General features: G+C 51.6%; 7 protein-coding genes across 22 annotated transcripts; 4 read left to right on the top strand and 3 right to left on the bottom strand.

Moving 5' to 3' along the window:
- The first annotated feature begins 59 nt into the window (after positions 1-59).
- Positions 60-897, top strand: PPTG_14412. 2 transcript variants are annotated; one of them, XM_008911698.1, is made up of 4 exons: positions 60-210; positions 273-368; positions 436-591; positions 654-897. In XM_008911698.1, exons 1-4 carry the CDS (start codon positions 190-192, stop codon positions 822-824), a joined length of 444 nt encoding a protein of 147 aa, XP_008909946.1. In that variant the 5' UTR covers positions 60-189; the 3' UTR covers positions 825-897. The 2 variants fall into 2 exon arrangements, with proteins under 2 accessions (XP_008909946.1, XP_008909947.1); XM_008911699.1 differs by having other exon boundaries at positions 273-591.
- Positions 898-906: 9 nt separating this feature from the next.
- PPTG_14411 lies at positions 907-3,205 on the top strand. Of its 2 annotated transcripts, XM_008911696.1 has the most exons (3): positions 907-2,132; positions 2,206-2,298; positions 2,365-3,205. In XM_008911696.1, exons 1-3 carry the CDS (start codon positions 942-944, stop codon positions 2,515-2,517), a joined length of 1,437 nt encoding a protein of 478 aa, XP_008909944.1. In that variant the 5' UTR covers positions 907-941; the 3' UTR covers positions 2,518-3,205. The 2 variants fall into 2 exon arrangements, with proteins under 2 accessions (XP_008909944.1, XP_008909945.1); XM_008911697.1 differs by having other exon boundaries at positions 2,206-3,205.
- PPTG_23567 (tRNA pseudouridine(38-40) synthase) lies at positions 2,522-4,498 on the bottom strand. Of its 3 annotated transcripts, none has more exons than XM_008911693.1 (7): positions 4,409-4,498; positions 4,247-4,348; positions 3,764-4,181; positions 3,611-3,684; positions 3,356-3,556; positions 3,182-3,295; positions 2,522-3,115 (listed from the first exon to the last, which is right to left on the bottom strand). In XM_008911693.1, the coding sequence occupies exons 3-7, from the start codon at positions 4,145-4,147 to the stop codon at positions 2,686-2,688; spliced, it is 1,203 nt and encodes a 400-aa protein (XP_008909941.1). In that variant the 5' UTR covers positions 4,148-4,181; positions 4,247-4,348; positions 4,409-4,498; the 3' UTR covers positions 2,522-2,685. The 3 variants fall into 3 exon arrangements, with proteins under 3 accessions (XP_008909941.1, XP_008909943.1, XP_008909942.1); XM_008911695.1 differs by having other exon boundaries at positions 3,356-3,544; XM_008911694.1 differs by having other exon boundaries at positions 3,356-3,544; positions 4,247-4,498.
- Positions 4,499-4,850: 352 nt separating this feature from the next.
- PPTG_14408 (hypothetical protein) lies at positions 4,851-7,728 on the top strand (the record flags this gene model as incomplete). Its single annotated transcript, XM_008911692.1, has 5 exons — positions 4,851-5,079; positions 5,153-5,738; positions 5,805-6,129; positions 6,191-7,616; positions 7,700-7,728. The coding sequence occupies 5 exons, from the start codon at positions 4,851-4,853 to the stop codon at positions 7,726-7,728; spliced, it is 2,595 nt and encodes an 864-aa protein (XP_008909940.1).
- On the bottom strand, positions 5,662-9,085 carry PPTG_14407 (hypothetical protein). Its single transcript, XM_008911691.1, has 2 exons — positions 6,177-9,085; positions 5,662-6,083 (listed from the first exon to the last, which is right to left on the bottom strand). Exon 1 carries the CDS (start codon positions 9,073-9,075, stop codon positions 7,939-7,941), a length of 1,137 nt encoding a protein of 378 aa, XP_008909939.1. The 5' UTR covers positions 9,076-9,085; the 3' UTR covers positions 5,662-6,083; positions 6,177-7,938.
- Positions 9,086-9,385: 300 nt separating this feature from the next.
- Positions 9,386-12,977, bottom strand: PPTG_14406. Of its 2 annotated transcripts, XM_008911689.1 has the most exons (6): positions 12,773-12,977; positions 12,457-12,710; positions 12,274-12,381; positions 12,091-12,189; positions 11,397-12,020; positions 9,386-11,333 (listed from the first exon to the last, which is right to left on the bottom strand). In XM_008911689.1, the coding sequence occupies exons 1-6, from the start codon at positions 12,942-12,944 to the stop codon at positions 9,438-9,440; spliced, it is 3,153 nt and encodes a 1,050-aa protein (XP_008909937.1). In that variant the 5' UTR covers positions 12,945-12,977; the 3' UTR covers positions 9,386-9,437. The 2 variants fall into 2 exon arrangements, with proteins under 2 accessions (XP_008909937.1, XP_008909938.1); XM_008911690.1 differs by having other exon boundaries at positions 12,091-12,381.
- Positions 12,978-13,163: 186 nt separating this feature from the next.
- On the top strand, positions 13,164-17,893 carry PPTG_14405 (hypothetical protein; the record flags this gene model as incomplete). Of its 11 annotated transcripts, XM_008911678.1 has the most annotated exons (10): positions 13,305-13,469; positions 13,544-13,612; positions 13,674-13,756; positions 13,816-13,894; positions 13,984-14,115; positions 14,184-14,493; positions 14,567-14,685; positions 14,755-14,963; positions 15,026-17,775; positions 17,832-17,893. In XM_008911678.1, the coding sequence occupies exons 1-10, from the start codon at positions 13,305-13,307 to the stop codon at positions 17,891-17,893; spliced, it is 3,978 nt and encodes a 1,325-aa protein (XP_008909926.1). The 11 variants fall into 11 exon arrangements, with proteins under 11 accessions (XP_008909928.1, XP_008909929.1, XP_008909935.1 ...); XM_008911680.1 differs by having other exon boundaries at positions 13,164-13,469; positions 13,544-13,756; positions 14,567-14,963; XM_008911681.1 differs by having other exon boundaries at positions 13,164-13,756.
- Between the last annotated feature and the right edge of the window lie 12 nt (positions 17,894-17,905).

Below are 17,905 nucleotides of genomic sequence, written 5' to 3'. Positions count from 1 at the left end.
GTTGAGGATACTTGTTCGAGTACGACATTCGCTTATGTACGATACTATTTTTGCCCTCTAAAAAGGAACTAAAAACGAGTGTCTCCGACGAGTGTTCGCTGACTTCATTCCTCACTCCATTTCTCGATTGGCATCACACCCAGCGACAAGCACCATCCTCTACTCAAGCGAACCCACGACACAGCAGCAATGGCCCGTCGTCTCACTAAAGTGCGTGCTGTAGTGCAATATCCGTCACAGATCTTCCATCACTAACGTTGATCTGTCCACAGGAACTCGCCGAGTTTGAGAAGAGCTCACCCGATTGGTGCACTGTTAGTGCCGTAGATGACGACCTTATGCACTGGAACGCAATGCTCGCAGGCCCCGTACGTGACAGCAAAAGCAGCAAGTGCTGTGTAAAGTATAGAGATGCTCATTCGTGCTGCTGTGCAGGAGAATACCCCATACTCTGGCGGTGTCTTCAACTTGGACCTGCAGTTCCCTAGCGAGTATCCGTTTAAGGCGCCCAAGGTGCGCTTCCTCACGAGAGTTTACCACCCCAACGTCAAGTCGCAGTCTGGTGAGATCTGCGCCGATGTCATCAACGAGGTGCGTAGGTTAGAGGAGGAATAGTGAGGCCTTGCCTAACCGTTTTGCTGTTTTACTTGCAGAATTGGGGCCCGACACTGAATGTGCTGCACTGCCTCACAGCCATCAAGCAGATCTTGGAGCAGCCAGACATGGACAACCCGCTGGAACCCGAAATTGCTAAACAAATGCATGAAAACAAGGCAGACTTCGAGAAGACAGCGGAGGAGTGGACTAAGCAGTACGCATCCTAACTCGAAAAGTAGGGTATCTCGGGGTCGATCGCAAAATAATCCTAATAATTTTCACATTTTCTCAAACATAAAATTTGCGTAATGAGTTTTATCGTCAAAATTGTATCAATATCTGAGATGAAGGTGTTGCTGCTCTTCCTCGCGCTTGAGGCACTGCTAACGACGCCTACAGCGGCTTTCGGGCGGCGCCCGCCTAGCAATAATGAGTCAAAACCTCCTGCTGTGCTCTGGTACGCTCCTTTTCTAAGCGGCGGCGGCTACTGCAGCGAAGCACACTCGTACGTGGTGGCCGTTGACGCCGCGATGGGAATGTCGAGTTTATCGTCCTCAACCACTGGTAGTCAGGGCGAACCAAAGTCTGTACAAGATACTGGAACAGATAGCGCATCAGAGAAGCCCTTTGAGCTGCTGATCACGCAGCATGGGGACTCACTCAACCCGGCTTTTATCCGAGACCTGCCTGAGGACATGAAGGCCAAGCTGGAGCAGCATTGGATCGAGGAGAGGGATTTTTACTGGCGTTTGAAGCACAGGAAAACTGCTCTAGCAATTTGCCATTCAGAACCGGGAGCATGGGAGCCTGCGCACTACATCACGTCCCGTTGTCCGCCGGAGGGGGCACTCTACAAGGTCGGACGCACCATGTTCGAGACGGACCGAGTTCCCAGGGGTTGGCCCGAACGGATGAACAAGATGGATGAGATCTGGGTACCTACCAAGTTCCAGGAGAAGATTTTTATTGATGGAGGAGTGAGACCCGAAGCGGTGAAGGTCGTACCGGAGGTGGTGGACGTGGATTTCTTCGATCCTGAGAAGGTGAAGCAAGTGTACGATCTGGCCAGCGAGGTGGCGTTTAAGATGACGGAGAAGACGACTGTGTATTTGTCCGTTTTCAAGTGGGAGGAGAGGAAGGCATGGAGAGTGCTGTTGAAGGCATATTTCCAGGCGTTCACCGCGGAGGATGATGCTGTTCTAGTGTTGCTTACGAACGGATACCACACGACGTCATCGTCGGCCGATGACTTTATGAATGTGATCGAGAAGTTTGCGTTAGAAGCGGTCGGCAAGAAACTTGATGAATTGTCAAACGTTCACGTGCTACCTCCACATATTCCTCAGGACACCATGCCGTCTCTGTACAAGGCTGCCCATGCGTTCGTTCTGCCGTCGCGTGGTGAAGGGTGGGGTCGACCGCATGTCGAGGCGATGGCGATGGAACGTCCTGTGATCGCTACCTTCTGGAGTGGCACTACGGAGTACATGACGGAGGAAAACTCGTATCCACTCAAGATTGACGGCCTCATTGAGGTAAGTACATAGTGAACTGGTGCTCGTAGGGCCGATCAATTGCCTGATTGACCGATCTTTGCTGGTTAAACAGATTGAGGAAGGCGCGTTTAAAGGGCATAAGTGGGCTGATCCTTCTGTAAAGCACCTGAAGGAGCTTCTGCTTCGGATCAAGGAGCATCCGCAGGTAAGGCGCTGGAAGAAATGATATTGATCCATTTTTTTTATCTTATCTCGCGAATGTCCTTTGTAGGAAGCGGTTGCTAAGGGTAAGCAAGCTCGCAAAGACATGGTGGACAAATATTCCCCGGAAATTATTGGAGAGATCGTCCTCGGACACATTACTCGAATCTTGGAGCATGTTGCTGCACAGAAAGAAACTGCAGTTGCTCACGAAGAGCTATAGAGTGATCGTTTCATGACTCTAGAAAGTGTACTTCGAAGCAAGATTGGTAAACATTCCGTTCATTCTAAGGTGGCAGGATTGTCTACTCCTCCATGTTGAAAATGGCAAAACGTGTGCCACCTGCTCGCGTGGAAGACGACAAACAAGCTGAAAAATTCCTCAGCAAATCTACAAAGTGCAACACTCCACTGCGCAGTCTCTATCGTACTCCTCTTGTGTCAACCAAGTGCGATGCAACCAGAGAGCTTTTGTCGGTGCAGACGGACCGGGTTGGACTTCACCATTGAGGACCTGTTGCATTCGGGTCGCAGGCTGGGCACCTTCTCCAATCGGCCGCAATGTTCCAATGATTCGTCGTACCATGTGCCGCAAGAATCCGTTGGCCACAAGCTCAATGCAGACGAAATGCACTGTTGCGCCTACTTTCGCTTGCTCGACCTTCCTCTTCTTGTGGTCACCTGTGGCTACAGCGTTGCTATCGTCCGAATTGTGTTTATCGTAAACAATACTATTGCTTGGTTCGCGATACATATCAGCAACGTCAATAACCTCCTCGCCACTGCCGGACACTTGGGGGTCTAGCGAAAAGTTCACATTGCTACCGCCCACAACATTCAAACGTAAGCTCTTGATACGCAGTTGATAATGAGAATATTAGACGTACCGTCGAACAACCACTTTGGCCGAGATGACTGTCCTCACTGTTGTCATATCCTCGTACTTTGGCTTCAATAACCCCTGCGAGAATGGCCTGAAATCGTGCGTTCCCTCTAAAAACCTGTCACGCCAAAACTTGTAAGACTCACTCTCATGTCGAAATCCACACTATTCAACTCACTTCAGTGCATCACGAATCCGTTGAATATCAAGTCTTCTTCCAAGAAACCACGAGTATTTGCCCAGCTCCAGATCTGGTCGATGCCCTTGCTGCAAGTAGTAAATGTACTTCTTGTAGCGTGATCGAATCCGTGATGGACCCATCGTTGGTACAGTCACTCCAAGCACTACCACTCGACCATTCCCCAGCCTATTACAGCACCTTTGTCTAAGTTTTAACCTCTTTCTCATTGTCTAATAAATATGTCATACTCACTTGGCATTGATGCGGTCCTTCAGCTCGTCCATCGTCATGTGCAGCTCCGAATTGAGTCGAATGAAGCCAAATTGCTACGAGTACACCCCCTTTAGTCGAAACGCTGATCCAAGACCCCGATAATTCTACTTTTGCTATCGTTAAGTCCCCTACATAGAGTGCGTGGGTGCCTGCATCCGTGCGGCTGACTCCAGTGACGTTGACTCGCTTAGAGGCCCCCAAAGTCTCCGTTACGGCGGCTTCCATCACTTCCTGCACACTGTCGTGGCCCGAGCTGCTTTTGGTCTCCTGCTGCTGCCGTTGCCACCCCACCAATCCCGTCCCGTAGTACGCAATGTGCAGGCAATAGCGCCAGCTCGTGGACGTCGCGATGGGCCCGTCCTCATCCGACGACTCCATGGTCTCAGTTGACATTGTACACCAGTGAAACACAAAATAGAGGCATACTTTTTTATTCAAGTCAGATTTTGGTCTAGTAGAACCCTCGATCGGCGGAATGGCCTTCTGCGAGCATGTGCGCGATGACTCCGTTTCCATGACGCACAGCCAAATCCAATGCGGTGGCACCTTCCTGGTTTAGACAATGCATTAGAAGATGCAATTAGAATGTTGCATTGCTTCGAGCTGTGAACGTACCGAGTTGATGAAAGTCTTGTCGGCTCCGTGCCGCAACAGGATCCTTGCAATGTTGTCGTGGCCGAGAAAAGCTGCCTCGTGTAATGCACTGAAGCCGTCGGACTGAGGCAAGGAGTGATAAAGTATTATTGTAGTGAGTGAATTCGTATAGTAATGACTTACATCTCGCTGGTTCACGTCTGCGCCCTCCTGGAGCAAGAACGCCACGCAGTCGTCACGACCTTTTTTCGCTGCAACTTGGAGTGCCGTGTATCCTTCGTTCTGTTACATGGGATCGTATAAGCAATAATTGTAAATGAAATCTGGTCCACTGGCTGCAGTATTAGACCCACATCTGTATCATTGATTCGTGCTCCTTGTTCAAGCAGTGCAGCTAGCTCCTCCACGTCACCATCCCCTGCTGCCGCTACACTAGCAAGTCACCGATGTCAGCCCGCTCTCCTTTTAAGTTGTGTGAGTATCAAGTCGAAATAACCCGTAAAGAGGTCCTCAACCTTCACCGCTACATTCATGGGAATTGTAGAGACGCCTGCTTTCATTTTGGGAAAAGTCGTACTGCTGAAAAGATCCAAGTCGTAGCCTACGACATATCCAAGTCGCCATTATGAGCGTGATCGACCCCGTTTTCTTTGACAAGAAGTTCAACGTGTCGCGCTACATGCTGCGGTATGTGGTCGGGGCCGCAACGGATGATCTCCGCGACCAGCAACTTCAGAAGGTACGAAAGTTTCGTGCCATGGCCGACAATCAAATCGACGGAGTGATCGACCAGAGTTTCGTCAATTTCAACACAAGTCTCGCTCGCTTCACCACCATCTCGAACCAGTTACAAGGTTAGCAGTTCCTCCACAGTAAACTCGATTGAAACTCTAGTCCGTAAGTCTTCTTGTTATTGTTATTCTTCAGAAACTCGGGACAAAGTGCAAGAAGTTCGAAAACGAACTGCTGATGGACGGACAATTCTAGGCTCCAAGACCAAAAATCTACGCGAATTGCTACTTCAGAAGTATGAGGCCAAGAAAGTGATCGATATTATCGACGATATCGAGTGCATTGAGGCCGCACCAGGGAAGATCGACGCTCTACTGACCCAACGGAAGTTCCTTGAAGCAGTCGACGAGTTCGCGAGTGCGCTGGATTTGGTCTTCAGCGAGCAACTCGTGGCTTTCCACGCCACCACTGGACTGCGCAACGATCTGATGGAGTGCAAGCAAACCATCGAAGATCGATTGGTGCAGGAGCTCCAAAGAGCTATTTACCTCAAGGGGGCGTTCGCCAACATTGCGTCAAGAACGAATCAGTACTCACTAACAGCGATTGAGAATGAGCTCAACAGTGATGCATACCTCGACCAAGAGTTCGACAAGCTCATGCTGATAATATCCAAAGCTGATGCTGAGGATCAACACCGAAAAGGCAGATCAAACAGTGCCGCTGTTGCTCCATTGCCAACAAATAATGGGTTGCGGACTGCTGTATGCGCTGTTAAAAAGTGAGTTAAATGCTAGCGTTGCTACCTCATGGTGAGAGGTTAACTCTGTTAGTATCTTGTCGACAGACTGCACCGCGAGCGCGAGGCTATCGGGACGATCAAGAGTTCCATCGAGCATGAGCTGGATGCAGTGGTTGCGGAACTTTCACGTCTCTGCAGAGGAATCTTCAACAGCAGCAGCACCACGTCGTTTGCGAACGCGTTCACTGAGGCTACGTTCGGCACGCATGACCACTCGAGCGACTTCAATACGTTCTTGCGGTTGCTCTTCACCGTGTTGCGTCGCGTTGCCCAGCGTCACTATCTCGTCGCCATTTACTTCGAAGCTGACGGGGATAATTGGGACTACGGCATGTTCGAGATAATTACCAGGATTTCCGGCGTGCTCGAGGTAAGGGGATCATTACTATCATTAAGAACGTGCTTAAGCTCACGTACTGGCATCTGTGTAGCGTGTGATCAGCGAATATCTTGGGGGAGCGTCCTCATCACAGCCAGCGGCGCTTGATCCATCGTCAGTATCCTCTTCAGACAGCGGGGAATTGTTCAAGTTGAGCCGTAACAAACCAGCAGCCAAGAATCAGCTATGTGAGGACAATCAAATCGGCTCACCGACCGCAAAACGTCATCGGCTAGTGTGTGAACCGAGCGTCTTCCACTTGCCTGAGGTGTACCAGGAATTGGAGCGCATCGGAAAAGATCTTCAACATCTGTTCCGTGCCAGTTCTCGATCAGGTGTGAGCTCGCCGTCGTCGTCGTTGTCAGGCTTCGCAGCATTCCTCAACACCTTCATCACGCAGAAGTGGATCCCTAAGGTCAAAGCAAAAGCTCAGCACCTCCTGGCCGTCAAGGTGCGGGGTCTGACAACGATATGCCGGCTCCCAATACCTTCAGACACCAGCTACCAACCACCCAGCATCGACAGTCTGCTTCATGTCATCGAAAACCTTCGCGATATGATGATTAAAATGCCGACACACGCATCTGATCTAGCCAGCGTCCTCGAAGCTTCTGTGCTCAGCTGGCTGGAAGAATGCGCTGTAATAGTGCGCGATATTCGTGAGCAGACGCTCAATCACCAGCAGTTGTTAACTAAAAACATCACCTGCGCAGACCTGGTAGCCATTTTCCACGAGTACGAAGGATATCAACGCGCCAAGCAAGGCAGTCCGATCCCTTATCACCACTCGAAAGTGCAGCCAACAGGATCGACGAGTAGTGGATCTGGTCCCAACCGGTTGAGCACTGAGGAGATGATAGCGGCAAGAGAACTGGAGTTTGAATGTGAGCTTTACGATCCAGATTTCTGGATGCAAGGTCCCAATGGTTTACTCATGGACAACGCGCGAATTGGGATGCTCGGCTACGCCAACAGCGCGTGCGATCTCATCGCTGTATACCTCCAACGAGTAGCAGGAGGTACCGAAGGGTCTAACAACACTCCTGCAGCCCCAGCTACCTCACCAGCACTTACCATGGCGCTACAAGCTGCGAGCTGGCAGTGTAGTGCTCTAGCTGATGAATGTCTGTTGTTCCTGCGTCGCGAGGTGCGCCTGCACTGCTGCTACTACCTCACACAGCTCGTCTCGCTGCGATTTGACCTGGAAGAAGGCCAGCCGACCATGGCCCAAGACAGCGTACTGACGCTCAACTTGGACCTCTCATCGATCGAGAACGCACTGCAGCCGTACTTGGCGAGCGACAAGATGACGCTTGTTTTCAATGGAGTGGATTCGCTGCTGTCCCGACTGCTGATCGGCAATCTTGCTCAGATGACTGACTGTACATTTACTCGTGGAGGTGTCCAGCAGATGCTGCTCAACATCGGGGCTCTTCGTCAAGGGCTCACGGGCACGTTGTACTCGTATCCTCGCGATGGTATGTCGTTGTCCTCCTCGACATCGATGCCTTCATCTTGTTCGTTGGCTTCACGTTTGGAGGACGCCAAGCGGTACTACCAGCTGTTGAACTTGTCGGAGATGCAACTTGAAATGTTTCTTTTGGCAAACCGCGGCGCGTACGCACATGAAGCTTTTCGAGCTCTCTGGCACGTTAACGCTCCGCATCGTCCACTAACGAAGGGAAGCGTCAATAAACTCGACAGTCTTCTACGGTAAGATACCTTGCAACGCTGGAAGCAGGAACGATAGCTCTCCAACGGCTTCTCCAAACTCATAATATCGCTCTACTCTGATCTTTCTCATCGTTGAAAATATGAATCCGCGTCTTGGACATCCGTGTGAGTGGCAGGAAGGTCAGTAATAGACGGAAACAGCGCTCTGCTAGCAGTACTTGATGGCCGTGACGCCCGCGTCGAAGTAGCAGCTGCAGCAGTGGCGGGGTTGAACGCTTCGCGGCTGTTAAGAAAGTCCGGTAACGGCGGAAGTGAACGATGTGCTGGTGGCAGCACGATCGGTGTACGCGGTGGCTGTTGTTGCTGTTGAACCAGCGGCAGTGCAGCCAGCGGTTTGTTGGGCAGTGGCAAGCTGACGGACGGCATGATCGGCGTAGGATGGGGAGGTCTGGTGGCTGCCGCTGCAACAGCACTAGCAACTGTAGGCAACCCCGCGGATGTGGCACTTCCTGGTCCTGGTATCGAGAATAGCGGCGGTGGAGGGGTTGTATGCAGCAACGAGGACGTCGTGGGCCTCGTCACCTGCTGTAAATGAGGCAGCGACGGGATCCGTTCGTGCTGGTAGGTCCTGACTCTCTCAATAGGCGGCGGCGGGGGTAATGTGATCTGTACACCGCCACCGAACGGCAACCTGTTCTGCATCTCTCGCTGTCTCTGCTGTTCCTGATGCTGTCTCAACGTCGGCAGCTCCGGCGCCAGCCTTAAGTGCGGCAGTCGGTCCCTGTCCAACACAGGCTGCAGCAGTTGCAACTGCGCGGGCAGTAGTGTGTCCTCCTCATCCACCTCATGTTGTCTTTTGAGCTGGCGTCGACGGCATCGGATGCGCAAGCGTTCGCGCGCCCGCAACTCCTCGCGCGCCTCGTCGTTGAGCGTATGGCGACGCTCACGCTGTCGCTCGCGTTGTTTCTGGCGGATATCTGCCTTGGCTCGGTCGCTGAGATTCTGGCGTCGAAGCTGTTGTCGTCGCCGGTTCTGTGCACGTAGGCGGTCGCGTGCTTCGTCGTCCAGCAGCAAACGGCGTTCGCGTTGTCGGCGTGTGCTCTGCTGGCGCTGTAGCTCAACTAAGGGATGGGATGCGCTGGACAAGGACTTGAAGTGGCGGTACTTGGCTGCACGCCGGTTGGCCAGTCGCCGTCGACGCCCCTCGGGCGACTCACGCGGAGGTGATGCATATTGCCGGCGGATGCTCGGCGGAGTGTCCATTTTGAGCTTCTATTTTTGAAGAATGAAGTAACATTAGTTCGGAATTTTAATCTCGTTCTAATTCCGGGAACTAAATTAGAATGGTTTCAGATTCTGAAGAGTCGTTAAATATTAGAACTAAGTAATAAACTTAGTTTCTTAAAATCTCGTCTCGATACGCGCATCCTGATTGGCTCCCGGGAGGGATCGATACGCATCCTGATTGGCTCCGCGAGGAGGGCGGCCTAATAACACATAGTTCCAAAATCTCGTCGTCACGCATGCTGATTGGTCGGGATGGCATTCAACGGCAAAGCGACAAACTCGATTTTTTTTTTTTTTTTTTTTTTGACGGTTATTGGAAGACAAGAGTGACCCCCCGTTTAATGTTGGAGTCGATGCCACTCCCCGCCTTCATGCACCAACTCACTCGTAGGCCAGTACTTGGGTTCGAGCTTGAGCGTACTGAGACGGTCCTTGCCACTGAGGTCCGTGTACTTGATGCGCACCGAGTCGTTTGCCGATTTTGCGGTAACGACACTCAAGAAATCGTCGATACTTGTGATCTTGATGCCGTCGATTTCCTTGATGCGACTTGTGGGTGGCGGACCATAACGAGCAGCCGGAGAACCCGAGTACCGACAGGACACGTATATACCATCATCCAACGAGATGCTACGCTGCGCGGACACTGATAGCGGTGGCGCCTGCAGTAACAAACCTTGCCAGAATACGATACGGTTGATCTCCGTGCGCTCCATGAAAAGGGTCTTCACGTCCAACTGCATCTCGCGTCCATCTCGCACGATAGTGAGCCGCACTTCTGGCTTCTGTGTACAGCGCTCTACCTCACGGAAACTCGTCACGATCTTGCCGTCCACAGCGACCAAGATATCGCCGTTTTTAAGCACGTCCTGGGCCTCGGTGCCACCCCATCGTCGCGCGACGCTCAAAATGGTCCGGCGATCCGGCGCATCCTTCTCCAGGATCTCGGCTAGAGCTTGACCGAGACCAAGCTCTCGAGCCTTAGCCAAGCTCAAGTGCTCGAAGTCAACGCCCAGGTCGTAGATTTTAGGTGTCACTCCACGCATCAGAGGTGCAGCGCTTTCCATGATCAGATCCATCGGGATACCGCGGTTGAACTGACTTTCCACCTTGGAGCTACGACGCTGCTGTTGGAACGAGAAAGAGGCCCAGAACGCACTCACCTCGCCCTTGTCACTGCAAATAACGCCGCCTTCAGTGCCAACAACGTCCTGCAAAGAAACCATTTCGAGGTTATGCTCCTGGTACCGCGGTGGGTTAGGCATAGGCAATCCAATCCACTTAACACCAGACACGATAGTCTCGCGGGACACAAGATCGGAGTGGCCACTGCGACCCACGCTGCTCATAAGACCAACGAGCCACACGGGATCGGATGGTACCAGCGGTTTGGATGCCACCTGGCAGCTTTCAATGGGCGTGGAACCAATGAGCTTCGGATCGTACTGCACAATGGCGAAGTTATGCACCGGATGAACAAATACCACTTGAGCCGGAACCATAATGGTGCTAGCGAAAGTCACCATGGCGTCGCCCATTGAGTCAGTCACAGTGTTGCGATCTACAACCACAAGTCCCTTGGCCGCATCAATCACAAGTCCTGTGCCTCGGTAATTAGACGTCGACAAACTGTTCACACTGAATGGTCTGTCAAAGTCCACCGTGACTAACGAGCGCGCAAGCTTATTCTCCACCGGGTTTTTACCCGGTAAGGTAGTTGTTGAGCCGATCGGCTCCTCTTGGGCTGAAGTCTTGCTCTTTTCGGCATCACTTGCGCTACTATCCTCGCTGGGTGGAGCAAAATGCTCACAGTGCCATGTTCCAAGCTTGTCGTCACGTACATATTCGCAGAACGGGAACCACCTGCGGTCTACATGCACGACCTCGACCTTTTCAGACTTATCTGTCAATTTCGAGAACTTGACTACGATGCGATCGCGGTCCTTGCACTGCTTTAGGTAGTTCTTGAGCGTCTCGAGATCAGGCGTCTTAGTACCATTAACAGAGTGGATGATGGATCCACGACCAATACGAGAACGTTGCAGGAAGTAACCTGGATCCGCAACGTACGGCGCTCCAGAGCTCATCGCATGGTTCCGTGCTTGCTGGTACGACAGCGGGTTGATGACAGCGCCACCAATTTCGATAAAACGCGATGGAGTAACTGAGTGTAAGTCTTGAACTTGCACTTTGTGCGTCACCAACTCCCCTGAACGTTCGATTTGAAGCTCAACCTGTGGCAACAGCGCAAGGGATTAGTCGGCATGGTAGAAGCTATAAGCATATGAAATATCTACCTCCTTGTCGACGTTGTCATCAAGTATGGCTTCCAATGGCACGAACCGCGTGATCAATTCACCGTTTAAGCGCACCAGTACATCACCAGGCTGCAGCTTGTTGCTGGACGGGCCACCCGGAATCGTTTCGGCTACTGTTAGCATTCCTGTCTCCAGCGGGAACGAAGTACGAACAAGACCTTCCGTGGCTGGGTCCACTCCAAGTCGGCGCACCTCATCGAAGGGTTTGTAGTTGAAGATCGCTTGGATAGTGCCGCGAGGCACCTCCTTGCCTTCTCGAATTAAATCGAATGCGCGCTTAACTCGATCTAGTGGCAGATAGAAGGATGCTGCTGTGCCAATTTTACCGCCGGCATTGAGAGCAATTGCATCGCCATCGTGGTTGAGCACTGGTGAGCCCGAAGAACCGCCGGTAGTTCCTGACGAAGCCTGGTAATAGAAGGTGTTGAAGTCGTTGTAGCTGTTGTATCCATAGTTGGGTGCATCGCGATCCAGACGCGCCAGTGTGCCACTAGCAATAGCGAGCTTTTCAGCAGCATCGTTACCCACGACGCGGATGTCCGTCCCTACGGTAGCTTTTTCCGGTTCCAAGCGCAAAGAAGGCACCGACATGTGCTTCACGTCCTGTTCGGCACAAAGCAGGTCAATCAACAATCTCAAAACACTAGCAAAGCAATGAGTAGGTACAACTTACCGCCGGGTTGAATTGAAAGAAGCCAAAGTCGTGAACCGGATCGCGGTAAATCGGAATCACCCGAACTTCCTCGTTATTCTGGAAAACAGCCTCCGCATCCTGCACAAAACGAACAAATTCCAAGCATACCATCACAATTGTCAATAACCGGAAAGCCAACAGCAATCGAAACTATCTCCATACAATGGGTCCTGGTCCCACGACGTGGCGGTTCGTCAGAATAATTCCCTTCTCCGCGTCCACCACAAAACCCGTCGCGGACCCGTTACCCGGCGACTCCGTGTCGAAAAACTATAAAACCCAATCACCCAATTTCCCAGTCAATAATTGCTGACGTCACCATAATAACAACGTTCTCCATCCCACCTTGGGCGAGTTGAGCTTCAAGCTCACAATAGCAGGCACCACGCGTTCGAGTGTGGTCTTCCAGTCCAGTTTGTGCTGGTTAGCTTCGGCCGCCACCAGCTCCGCGGCGAGACGGTCACTCAACTTGCGCTGACGCTCGATTTCTTGCTCGCGCTGTTGCTTCTCCTGCTCGCTCTGACGCCCTGTCGTCACAAACAGGTAGCCGACGCCCGCTGCGGCCAACGCTGCTGCCGCCATCTGCGCGGTCTGCGTCGCTATCAAACCGAAAAGATCTCATTAACTCTTAAGCCCTCGAATGTAAAACCAAGCCACGTACTTGGAGCTGACGAGGAGGAAGACGTCGAGTAAGGTCGGCCCAGCCCCAACGGCAGCGTCTGCAACGCTCGCGGACGCCAGCACAGTAGCTGCGTGCCCCCAGCAGCGGCCCGAGCCCGAGGCAGTGGAGACGCGAGCGTCCGTCGTGCCGCCGTCGCACCCGCCTTCCACATGATCGTCTTACAGGGAAGTTGGCAAATGGGATCAAGAGTGAATGTCTGGTTCAACTGGTCCATTTTATAGGTATTTGTACCCTTTTTATTTGACCCAAGTTTTGGTACTACAGTAGTCAAATAAATGGGTAAGGAAACTTAAAAAGTGCATGTACTGTATAATCGGACCATTCAAAATATACGCCTTGTATAATCGGACCATTCAGTTATACGCTTTGTACGGTTAAAACGAACTGGTACTGTTTAAAATGAACAGCTCGATTTCAAGATACCTGAACGAAAACGTACGGTACCAAGATACCTTAACGATAACGTACGGTCCCACTTGTGAACCAAAAAAAGTTCTGGCACAAGACGAAGATGTCGGCGGCGATGCTGAAGAAGATGCTGCTGGACGCGGCGGCGGCGCTCAAGGCCGAGCGTTTCCAGGAGGCACAGGACGCTGGTCGCCGCGTGACACAGTTCGATCCCAATAACTTTCAGGCCTTCATGTGTGTGGGACTGGCCAGCTTCCAGCTGCAGGAAGTGCGTTGTCTTGGATGCCTACGTATTAACGATCACTATCCTGATAGTATACGTGATTAAACTGATGATTGTAGTGGGAAGACTGCGAGGAGGCGTATCGCCGCGCTGCGGATCTCAAGCCGGACATGCCGGCGCCATGGAAGGTAATTAGACGCCGTTTAAGCCGACTACTGGATTGCAGAGACTGAGTTTATGTGGCTATAGTATCTTGTGGACCTTTTTGAAGCAAAGAAGGACATCAAGAGCAAAATGGAACCGCTGCAGAAACTTGTGGAGATTAATTTAAGGTACTGCGATGCGAGAGACAAGTGTAGGAGGATTTTGCTGATGTTTGAGGTGCTTACAGGGGCAAGAAGTTGAAGAAATGCCAGAAGTGGGTCGCTGAGGTGGCAGCTACTGCGATGGAGTTGAAGATGCTCCCGAAGGTTTGATCTCGTGCTCATCGACACTGTCCTAATATTTCCACAATGACGAGTCTTATTATTTGTTGCTGGTTTGTGATTGTCTGGAGCAGGCTTTTGACTCATGGTACTCACTCGTGGGGGAGCAATCCAGAGATTTGGGGCAGCTTTCACTGGAGAAAACTCCGAACGAGGAGCTACCGACAACACTGAGTATCTGGCTGGATTTAGTTGATTTGCTACAGGTACGATATCGCTTTGTCCAGTTAGACTATGGGCGACATGTTGAACCCATGTTGTGTTCGCGGTGTAGCGTCCTGGTTTCAATTTATCGGAATGCTCTGGTAGCTACTCCATGGCAGAAATCTCGAGTCAGTTCTTTACTGCTGCATTTCGTACAGATTGGACAGCCCAGAACGAAGAAATTGACACACTTCGGCCGCGAATGGACGTCGCAATTGCATTCTTCATGCGATTCCACCTGGACGCGTTGAAGACTTCAAAGAAGAAAAGTACTCTTCTGAAGACGATCGATGCGTTGGCACTGTCAATCGTGGAGTGGTTTCCTGAATCGAAGATCCCAGCGGAATATTTACTTCTCCGATCTGAAGACCAGGACACTCGTACGCGTTAATATTGGTATTTGTGGGACTGATACTATACTAATCACAATGATATTCCTTTCGTGAACGGCAGCTATTGAGCTGGGAAAGGCAAAGGAGATTGCGGCACGATTGTCTGCAAGTCACCCGAAGAGTCCTATGGCCCTTGTGTTCCAAGCGATCGAGTGTTTGCATGCGGGGGAAAACGCCCAGGTAAGATTGGTTTTGCTCGTGCCTGATGTCACGGTTTTGATAATTGTAAATGTCCTCTATCTTTACCAGGCTCGAGAAATCTTCGTCGAAGCACTCGCAGGATATTCGTCTTCTTCATTTCAAGAATGTGCTCTTTGCATTCGCGTTCAAGTCGAACTGGCGTCGATCGCTCTTGCAGCTCGCGACGTTGAGGGTTGCTTGAATCGTCTAGCGTTGGCAAAAAAGGTGGTGGCTGACAAGACAATGATGCTTGGATCCGAAGGCCCGATCCCTGCTCTGTAAGTCCTGCTACGAGGTCTGTATTGTACATCGTCGCTTACTGTGTACGTGTGCGCTACAGGTATTCGGAAGTCAAGGTGCAGTTCATGACAGCAGCAGCACGTGAATATGCTGCCGAAACAGATAAAGCGCTGGAGCACTACCACAAGGCCATGGAAAGTGGCGATGTTGCCTTTACGATTAGAGCTGCAGTTGCAGCAGCAGAGCTTTTAGCCGGAAAAGCTCGACCACAGGAGGCTCTCGATATCATTGACTCTGTCTCATTGTCTGAAGTGGAAGATGAAAGAATGAGTGCTGCTGCACTGTGCACGCGCGGATGGCTGCAATTTCAGCTTGGCGATCTCCAGCAGGCCCAAGCACTACTAGAGACGAACGCAAGCAAAATCCCGCCCACTGATGTATCTGTTAGAGGGCGAACGCTCAAGCGATTGGCAATCATGTACTGGCACCTCGGCGGGTCTCACCAAACTGCCAAGACTGGATGTTTTGGTCATCTACTGCAAGCAGCCAAATTGACGCCATCTGACGCGGAAATCTTTTCATGGCTGGGAAAATGGTATCAAGTAGTCGCAAAGGATATTCTGCGTGCTGAAAAGTGTTTCTTGAAAGCACTTTCGCTGTCTCCCACTGAGGAGCTAGCAGGCATGGCCCTTAGCGACTTTTACGATCTGCAAGGGAAATACGAAACGAATGTTAAGCTGTGGGAGCGAGTGACAGAGAATCCTGAGACTGCCCCTACGTGGGCACTTTTACGACTGGCTCAGCACCTAGTAGAGCAAAACGACGAGGCTGCAGTGGGGAAATTGCATCTGGTCCTGCGCAATGACCCTATGAATGCTCGCTACTGGGTCATTCTGGCGCATGTTTACCAAAACTTTGACAAACAAGTGTCCGCGCAAAGATCGTACTTGAAGGCCATCGAACTAGGTGAAGAAAGCTGGTGCGTTCGCTGTGAATTGGCTCGAATTGAAGGGTCATTGCTGCTCTTCGATGATGCTTTGGAGCGTATCAGACCTGTTGTTACTGGCGAGTTGTCGAATGGTGAGCCGGACGTGACGGTGGCTTCCATGATTTACGCTGATTTACTTTTCCAACAAGCTAAATACTTATGCGCCGAGGGATTGTATGGCAATGCTGCTAAAAATCTGAAGGAGGCTTCGCGCATGATGAAGGGGCTGCCATCTACTTCTCCACTTTCAGGATCTGTGGAAGCGTGCAAGTTGATCGGTGATATTCATTGCTTCGCTTTCTACTTGTCGCCGGATGACTTTTCAAGCGAAGGATCCAGCTGGGTGGAGTTTATCAGCGCAGGACGGAAAGCGTATGAAGCTGCTGTACTTTTTGCCAGCAAGGGCGGAAAAGAGGCGGCGGACGGCCCTGACACTGTTGCAGCAGAAAGATATTACGACATCGGTCTGAGTTACTGGTACGAAGTTCAGGCTCTGAGTAATGTGCGAGGTATTCCCACTTCAGCTTTCTCAGGTGAGACAGGACTCGACACAGATTCTTCTGTTGCAGCACTGAAGGTGAAGGCATCGACGAATTTCAAGCTGGCTCTGCAAGAGGACCCTTCGTGTTCGTTGGCCTGGAATGGTTTGGCTCTTGTGTCTGATAATCTGCTGGTAAAGCAATTTGCCTGGACACGAGCGATCCAAACTGGCACCAGCAGCGACGCCACATGGGCCAATCTGGGTATGTTCTACCTCAGTCAGGCTGACACCGTGCCAACAACAGCGTCTTTGGCGCAGAAGTCGTTCCTCCAACTGCAGAGCATGAACCCAAGCAACCCGTCCATGTGGAATGGCTATGCTATGCTGGCTCGTCGTCAAGCTAACTCGACAGTTCAGCAAAGAAAAGCGATTGAAGCGTTCGACTGCGCGTTGCAGACCGGGCTGGATCTGGATGCTTTGCTAGGCTTGAGCATGGCACTGCTTGATTTCGGTGCGAGCGTTGGTGAATCAATCACCCAAGCCCCAGAGCACAGCAATGAAGTGGTGATGTTCTATCTCAAAAAGTATCTGGAACGAGATCCGTTCAACGGGCGCGCTTGGCATGCCCTCGGTGTCGCTCAACATCGACTAGGACTCTACACCGAGGCTTTGGCATCGTACACCCGCGCGGCTTCGTCGACGCAAGCGCCTGAGGGACTTGAATGGAACACGTTGGTGACAAAACTCGGCGAGCTGTCCAGTACACTTAAGTACACTACAGAGGAAGAATCAACACTCCTGCAGAAGATTGTTGCACAGATAAACTCATCGTCAAGTGAAGCCTCGGCACTACAGGCTATCGTGCAAGCCCAGGTACTATACCGCCAAGCGAAGGGAGGTGAGGCGCTGAATCTGCTTCAGGCGCTGTTGGCGCAAGACGAAACCCAGTCCAGCCAAAGTGAAGTCGTTGCCCTTGTGGGACTATCGTTGGCGAGCTTGTTGATGGAGCAATTCACGTCTCAGGCCACTGGTCTCGCTGCAGCGTGTAAGAAACGCCTCCTGTTGTCGATTGATGAAGCGGAGTCAACTCTTACCACGCGCGACTACCTGAATCTGCGTTTGGTTGAGCTTCATGAACGATGGGTGGGCGCCGAAGACACTTATTTGACACGCTTGCAGGCACTGTCGCAAGCTAACGATGGCACTAAATCCAGCACTTTGTGGACGCGACTGGCTCTTGCAGCGATGGATTCGGAGGCCCTTCAGGCGTCAAGTTGCCTCGCGGAATACTTGCGTTCGAGTGCCAGACAAATGCCGTCTTTAGGTAAAGAGATGATGGATCGCAACTTCCTCGATGCGCTGGTGGGTCTATTCAAGGCTGGTCCAGCAGGGACGAACGGGTTGTGCATGGATGCTCAGAAGCTGATTCGTGCTCAGTCTTGGAACCCGCATGCTTACATTTTGGCTGGCGCGAGCGTGTTGAAGCGCATGAGTCTTGAGGCCAAGCAAGA

This window comes from Phytophthora parasitica (genome assembly GCF_000247585.1).
Source record: "Phytophthora parasitica INRA-310 unplaced genomic scaffold supercont2.43, whole genome shotgun sequence".
Lineage (NCBI taxonomy): Eukaryota > Oomycota > Peronosporomycetes > Peronosporales > Peronosporaceae > Phytophthora > Phytophthora nicotianae.
The sequence above is the reverse complement of the archived record's forward strand: the minus strand, read 5'-3'. Positions and strand labels throughout refer to the sequence as shown.

Bases quoted from the DNA above. Each gene is read 5' to 3' on its own strand.
- PPTG_23567 (XM_008911693.1), bottom strand. From the start codon at position 4,147: ATGGAAACGGAGTCATCGCGCACATGCTCGCAGAAGGCCATTCCGCCG. The intron at 3,685-3,763 runs GTAGGGGACTTA...GTGTACTCGTAG, and splicing joins CAGGCACCCACGCACTCTAT to CAATTTGGCTTCATTCGACT. The intron at 3,557-3,610 runs GTGAGTATGACA...ACTTAGACAAAG, and splicing joins AAGGACCGCATCAATGCCAA to GTGCTGTAATAGGCTGGGGA.
- PPTG_14412 (XM_008911698.1), top strand. From the start codon at position 190: ATGGCCCGTCGTCTCACTAAA. The intron at 211-272 runs GTGCGTGCTGTA...ATCTGTCCACAG, and splicing joins TGGCCCGTCGTCTCACTAAA to GAACTCGCCGAGTTTGAGAA. The intron at 369-435 runs GTACGTGACAGC...GCTGCTGTGCAG, and splicing joins ACGCAATGCTCGCAGGCCCC to GAGAATACCCCATACTCTGG.
- PPTG_14407 (XM_008911691.1), bottom strand. From the start codon at position 9,075: ATGGACACTCCGCCGAGCATCCGCCGGCAATATGCATCACCTCCGCGT.
- PPTG_14411 (XM_008911696.1), top strand. From the start codon at position 942: ATGAAGGTGTTGCTGCTCTTCCTCGCGCTTGAGGCACTGCTAACGACG. The intron at 2,133-2,205 runs GTAAGTACATAG...CTGGTTAAACAG, and splicing joins AGATTGACGGCCTCATTGAG to ATTGAGGAAGGCGCGTTTAA. The intron at 2,299-2,364 runs GTAAGGCGCTGG...TGTCCTTTGTAG, and splicing joins GGATCAAGGAGCATCCGCAG to GAAGCGGTTGCTAAGGGTAA.
- PPTG_14406 (XM_008911689.1), bottom strand. From the start codon at position 12,944: ATGTGGAAGGCGGGTGCGACGGCGGCACGACGGACGCTCGCGTCTCCA. The intron at 12,382-12,456 runs GTGGGATGGAGA...TGGGTTTTATAG, and splicing joins TGAAGCTCAACTCGCCCAAG to TTTTTCGACACGGAGTCGCC. The intron at 12,021-12,090 runs GTAAGTTGTACC...TGTGCCGAACAG, and splicing joins TCTTTCAATTCAACCCGGCG to GACGTGAAGCACATGTCGGT.